A 6,861-nucleotide genomic window follows, 5' to 3' on the forward strand; every position below is an offset into this window, starting at 1 on the left:
CCGTAGAAGGGGAGGAGTAAAGTATAAGAAATGGAAAGTTAAGAAGGGACCTGGTTGTGAACAGATTTTTTTAAATTTAAATTTAGTTTTTATTTTGTTTCACATTTTCTTCCTTCTCTCTCCCTCCCATTGAGAAAACAGGAAATATGATAATATACATAATGCAAAATATATTTCTGCATTAGCCATGTTCTGGGGGGAAAAAAGCAAGAAAAATAAAGGAAAAAATATGCTTAACTTTGCACTCTGAATCCATCAGTTCTCTTTTGGAGGAGGATAGCATTTTATATCAAAAGTCCTTTGGAGCTGTGATCGATCATAGCATTGATAGGAGTTGCTAAATCTTTTGTGAATAGCTTCAAATAGAAAACAGAGGACTCTATATTTGATCCTGGAAATAGTAGGGAGCCACTCCAGTTTATTGAGTAGGGAAGCAATATGATCAGACCCTGTACAACAAACATTAATTTGGAGGACGGATTGAAGTGGGAAGAAACTTAAGGCAAGGAGACCAATTAGAAGGCTAGTTCAAATTCATCCTCAAGACACTAGCTATGTGACCCTAGGTAAGTCACTTAACCCTATTTGCCTCAGTACCTTGTCTGTAAAGTGGGGACACCCTGAAGAAGGAAATGGCAAACCACTCCATTATCTTTGCCAAGAAATGTAGAGTTTGACAGACTGAACAACAACAATGGTGGTCTAGACAAGAGGTCATTGGGGGTGGGGTGGGGTTGTACTAGGCTGGTAGCTAGGTGAATGGAAAGAAGGAGACTCATATGAAAGATATTGTGAAAGCAGAAATGACTATATTTGGTAGTAGATTAGATACGTGAGGTGGTTAAAAGGTTGCAAGCCTACATTGACTGGGAGATCAATGGTACCCTTGACTGTAATTGGGAAGTTTGGCAGTTTGGGGGCAAAAGATGATGAGCTCTGATTCCGACATGTTGGATTTGAGATGTCTAAAAGCCAGGACTAGAGCTCAGGAGAGGGAACACACCTGGATGTATAGACCTGGGGATCATCTGCATAGAGACCATAATTGACTTCACACAAGTTTGAGAAGAAGAATTGAAGTTGGATGCTCTGGTCTTTGGCATGAGTGGATCCTTGAAAAGTGAGGGACCCCTCTCTGAAGTTCAGATTACTGGAGGTGGGAGACAAAGTAAGGTGGGTGAGGTATGTTGTCAGGTTTCTTCAGAGGTAGTCACTGTCAGGGCGAAGCATTAAAAAAAGAACAACCAGGGTACATATTTAACTTGGCTCACTCGTTAACTTCCCATGTACGCTCATGTACTATATTATGATTTCTCCCTCTTTGCCTATCATTGTATTTAGCTATTACATAATTGAGGAAATATGTTAGTGCACAAATTCTTGTTTTATTTTTTCACTAAAATCATCACAAGGTATTTTGACAGAAGTAGCTCTAAAAATATAATATACAAAGCAACACATTTACAAAAGTGTCATCAGTTGCCATTGGGTTCTTTTGTATCCCCTCTTTCCACATTATGTTTTGTTATAAATGGGTATCTGTGTATAGCATAGCCAGTAATATGATTTGTCCAACTCTAACTATAATTTACCTCTCTTGATGAAATCATTTTTTTAATGTATGAAATATTGTGAACAGTCACATTTACAAATTTAATTTTACATTGGGCCATTAATGTGTGCTGACATTTTAAAGCAGCAGTTGCTTTTACTAATTTAGAAAGTCTCTCCTACAGATGCACTGCGAACACTGCAGCACATTACCTCAAGGTAAATAGGCTTAGGCTCTCCCAGAGAAGACTCTTTAAGTTGCCTGAGCCTGACACAAATACAATTCATTTGCATTGACTTTCTATTGTAGAGCTTTGCAACAAAGGGAAGGATCCAAACATAGCTTTATTTCGTCCAATCAGAGTGGCTAACTAGGGAAAAATTCTGATTCGTTCTTTCTTCTTTCCAAGCATCCAATCACCAGGCTACTTTAACAGCCAATCAATGGCCTGTATTTTCACCAATCAGGAGGCAGGGCTGGAGCACGGCCTTTGTATCGGGGGATGTCAGCGCGTCGGCGAACGCGCTGGCCAATGGAAGAAGTCGTTGGTGTATGCAAATAAGATGCCTATGACGTAGAGACGCAGCGTGAGGCGTGAGTATAAAAAACGAGGTGTCGAGGGGAGGTGTCGAGCGCAGAGCGGTTTGGTCGTTGATCCGAGCGGCAGTATTCCCGGACTTTAGTTACTCAGAGCGAGGCGGAATCAACGGTATCGTTGAGCGGTCAGAAGCGGCGGCACCAGCAGGGAATTCAGCGGAGGAAACATCGACGGTTCGTTCGGTGGGTGTTCGCTTCTTACCGGGTTTAAGCGTCGATCGCGGCCTTTTGCGCCTCAGGTTGCCTTGATTATTGTCAGTGGCTGGCGCCTGGCAGAATTGGTTCGGCGGTTGTTTTGTGGCAGTGCGGAGTACGGAGCTTAAATAACCCGGCTTCTTCTCTCTCGGCATCGAGCTTCAGTTTCTTCTCCCGGCCGGGGGTTCAGAGGCCCCAGCATCGAGTTGTTGCAGGCAGCCGAGCCTCCGCCTGTCGAGGAGGGGAAGTGACTCCTCCCCGCCCTCCAGGGGAGGCCGCCTCTGCTGGCAGCCTGAGTCATGGGAGGAGGGGGGGAGGCGGCGACGGCGCCCGCTTGGCCATCTGCTGCCATCTGGCCGAGATGTCGGGAGATCATCGAGGCGGCCGTCAGGAGGCCCCGCGGGGCCGGCCCCTTCCGAGGGAGGGCGATAAAGGGAGGTCGGCTCATCTCGGGGTCTTTGAAGTTCAGACTTCGTTTCCCTTTAGGTAAGAGAAGATGGCCCGTACAAAGCAGACTGCTCGTAAGTCCACTGGTGGGAAAGCTCCACGCAAGCAGCTGGCTACAAAGGCTGCCAGGAAAAGCGCCCCCTCTACCGGCGGGGTCAAGAAGCCTCACCGCTACCGGTAAGGCTGGTTTTTGTTTTTGATTCCTCTGACGTTTTAGTCGCTTTGTCGGTCTCGAAGGGGGGTGGGGCTGGGGGAGAAGAATAGCAGGGTCATTTATGCCGTTATTCCAATTTCCCCTGGCGTAGCTTTTGATGGCTAACCGTTGTTGGGACTAATTTAAACTTGTTTGTTTTTGGCTTTTTTTCCCTCCTAGGCCTGGTACTGTGGCCCTTCGTGAGATTCGTCGTTACCAGAAGTCCACGGAGCTTTTGATCAGGAAACTTCCCTTCCAGCGATTGGTAAGGGAGATTGCTCAGGACTTCAAAACAGACTTGAGGTTCCAGAGTGCAGCTATTGGTGCCCTTCAGGTAAAAACCAAACAAACGTTTTTTCTGTGAGGGGATGGGGGAGGAGTGGTATTTGACGCTGATCTGAAAGGAGTCTAATGGTGTGGGGGGTTTTTTATGTTTTTAACAGGAGGCTAGTGAAGCATATTTGGTGGGTCTCTTTGAAGATACTAACCTGTGTGCCATCCATGCCAAGAGAGTTACTATCATGCCCAAAGACATCCAGTTGGCTCGCAGGATACGGGGAGAAAGAGCTTAAGTAAAGGCAGTTTTATGGTGTTTTGTAGTAAATTCTGTAAAATACTTTGGTTTTAATTTGTGACCTTTTTTGTAAGAAATTGTTTATAATATGTTGCATTTGTACTTACGTCATTCCATCTTTCACTCAGGATGAATGCGAAAAGTGACTGTTCACAGACCTCAGTGATGTGAGTGAGCATTGTTGCTCAGGAGTGACAAGTTGCTAATATGCAGAAGGGATGGGTGATAATTCTTGCTTCTCATGATGCATGTTTCTGTATGTTAATGACTTGTTGGGTAGCTAAAATGGTAAGGTACTAGAATTGATATAAATGTGTACAGGGTCCTTTTGCAATAAAACTGGTTATGACTTGATCCAAGTGTTTAACAATTGGGGCTGTTAAGTCTGACCATACATCACTGTGATAGAATGTGGGCTTTTCAGAGGGTGATAAATATACAAGTCTTAACCACAGTGTAACTTACAGTTTCCTAAAAAAAAAAAAGAAAGAAAAAAACCATAAACCTGGCAGCTATAGAATACACTATGTGCATTTATAATAGCTATTTTATATATTGTAGTGTCGACGTTTTTAAATTAAATGTTTTACATTCACCTGTGGGGAGTCTTGTCATTGAGATGTAATTAAAAGTCCAGTTGGCTTTCTCCTAGCTAAACTTCACTTGTTCTCTTACATCAGAGTAGAAGGATTCTACTCAGCATTGTACCTTGCATAAGTCCTCATTCTACCACATGTTAAGCAACCCTTTAGCTGATAGTACAAACAATAACCTAGGATTTTATTTATAAGGGCTCTTTTTAAAACTACAAACTTTTCCACCAGCATCCTCTCCCTGATACTTGCAAATTATCTAGTGCAGTTCTTAATAGTGATATATGGTTGGTCTTAATAGATTTGTTTTTTTTTTTCCTTTTAACCAAAGGGAGACTGGAATCAGTTAAGTTACTAGATTGAATGCAAGGGATAGAGGAAATAGAAGTTATCTGCCGGGTGAAGTATGTATTATAACCCTTAGAGTAACTTGCCTGGGGATGGGGGAGGGCAATACATTTTCAAACTCTTCATGGAAATATTGCGATGGTTGTGGGGTTAGGGTCCATCTGGTATGACCATCCAGGGAAAAAAAAATCACTTAGAGGAACTTCAAAGTGGTTTTAAACTTTATCCTTCTATTGAAGTTTTTAGGTCGATTATGTATGTTGACTAAAATAATTTACAAATAAACTTGTTTATCCCAACTCGTGTCAAAAACCTAAATTTATGTTTTATAAAACCTTTTTAATTCCAGCCCAGTAGGGTTGATAGAGCAGACCTCCCTCCTGGGTTAAGTAACATCTCTGACAGGGAGGAGAGACCCTGGGCAAGTCATTTGATTGGTTGTCCCAGTCAGTTTTCAAGACAAAATTACAGAGGCAGTTGCCCATCTGCATTGGTAAAGGAGAATTTCCTTAGCAGAATTCCCTGTATCAATCAAATTTCACGTTGAAGTGTTTTGGTTTTAGTTAAATGGGTTGTATCAAAAGGGTCTGTGGAAGTGAATTGAGATAGGTAGACAGAATTGAAAATGTTTTGGTAATTTCTGTTGCAGAAAAGTTGGCAGTTAAGGGATGCAGAGGTATCTTACCAGATTGGTCTGTTCAAGTGTCATAGTTGGAAATTAATTTTCTGCATATGCTTGATGTTTTTCTTGTGTTTTACTAGAGGCTAGCTACCATACTATCCAATATTAAACTAGCAATTGATTTCTTGGTCAATTTAGGCATTACTACATGGAGGATGGTAGATAACATCTAATTCTAGACTATTGGGAGGAGGGGTCAAAAAACTGCAATCAGTAAGGTTCATGGCATATTCTGACCTTTACAATTTGAAGAATTTTGAGATGTTAGCAAAAGTTTGGAAATCTAGAACAAAATGTTAGTCTCCCGTTCCATTGAATGGCTTTTTGAAGTGGAAGACTGTCAATATGTTGACCAGTTTCAGTTGGACAGTAGCCTTGAAGTTGAAGGAACAGCAGGTAGGAGGGATGTAACTCTTAATCAGACCTTACCTATCTGAAGCCAGCCCCTTTGGAGAGGTTTTCCTAAATAAAACTTTGGCAAGGTTTCCCTTAAGGTAAATTAATTTCACCTGTAACTTTGCTGTCTGCACTGAGTATCATAGTATTCATAGTAATCATAGGATTTTTATGGCCATGAAATTGAAGTATTTTAGTTTTGATAACTGTCCTAAAATGAGAAAAAGGTTTTGATGAGTAGACACATTATTTTTTTTTTTGGCTTTTTGGAGGGTAATTGGGGTTGTGACTTGCCCAAAGTCACACGGCTAGTAAATGTGTCAGGTGTCTGAGGCCAGATTTGAACTCGAGTCCTCCTGAATCCAGGGCTGGTGCTGTATTCACTGTACCTACCACCTAGCCTCGTCGAGTAAATTTTTTTTTTTAACAAACTTTCCTTTAGGTAGAAATAAATGAGACTGAATTATGCAGCATTCTGAAGCTTTTCATCTGTCCCCAAGTATACAAGCTACTTAGTGACAAAGGATAATGCCTTACATGGAGTGGAGTGCAGCTCCTCATTCTGGAGTACTGTATTTTAGCTTTTCCTGATTCTTGTCCAAAGGTACTTTCAAGCCTGTTCTTACTATCAGCAGCTACTTAAATAGTGGGGACATTTGGAGTTTGGATGAAATTACATACCTGTAAGTCACTCCTCTAAGCTTAAATTCTATTAATTGTGTAATGCAATTCTATACTTTATTTCCAAACAACAGTATGGCATTTATTTGGCCAAGATGAGGCTACAGAAATAGCCATGAGTCAGCGAGCATTTATTTCTAGACAAGGCCAAAAAAAAAGCACTTGTGTCTACAGTGGCGGGTACTTTGCTGTACTTTACAACTCTCACTTAATCCTCATAACCCTGAAAGGTAGGTGCTTTTAGGATCCTCGTTTTATTTTATTTATTTTTTGCCTTTTTGGAGAGCAGTTGGGGTTAAGTAACTTGCCCAAGGTTACACAGCTAGTTTAATGTTGGGTGTTTGAGACCAGAACCGAATTTGAGGCCTCCTGACTCACTGCGCCACCTAGCTGCCCCTAAGGATCCTCATTTTATACTTGAGGAAGCTCAGGCAAATGGGGTAGCTGATTTGCCCACGTCACACAGCTTGTAATTTGAATCTGATTTTGAACTTGGCTCTTCCTAATTAGACCCATGCCATCCAGTTGCATGAAAGATGATAAAAAAAAAACCTGTCAGGAATTGAAAATATTTTGAAGTAAATTCACTTTATCATTGCATCT

The 6,861-nt window shown here is 41.6% G+C and overlaps 1 protein-coding gene across 1 annotated transcript; it reads left to right on the top strand.

Moving 5' to 3' along the window:
• Positions 1-2,152: 2,152 nt before the first annotated feature.
• Positions 2,153-4,798, top strand: H3-3B (H3.3 histone B). The gene is made up of 5 exons (XM_069076380.1): positions 2,153-2,332; positions 2,831-2,968; positions 3,165-3,318; positions 3,428-3,556; positions 3,687-4,798. Exons 2-4 carry the CDS (start codon positions 2,841-2,843, stop codon positions 3,554-3,556), a joined length of 411 nt encoding a protein of 136 aa, XP_068932481.1. The 5' UTR covers positions 2,153-2,332; positions 2,831-2,840; the 3' UTR covers positions 3,687-4,798.
• The last annotated feature ends 2,063 nt before the right edge of the window (positions 4,799-6,861 follow it).

This window comes from Petaurus breviceps, unplaced genomic scaffold (genome assembly GCF_028583685.1).
Source record: "Petaurus breviceps papuanus isolate PSGF00001 unplaced genomic scaffold, PetGlider_PUasm1.0 90925, whole genome shotgun sequence".
NCBI lineage: Eukaryota > Metazoa > Chordata > Mammalia > Diprotodontia > Petauridae > Petaurus > Petaurus breviceps.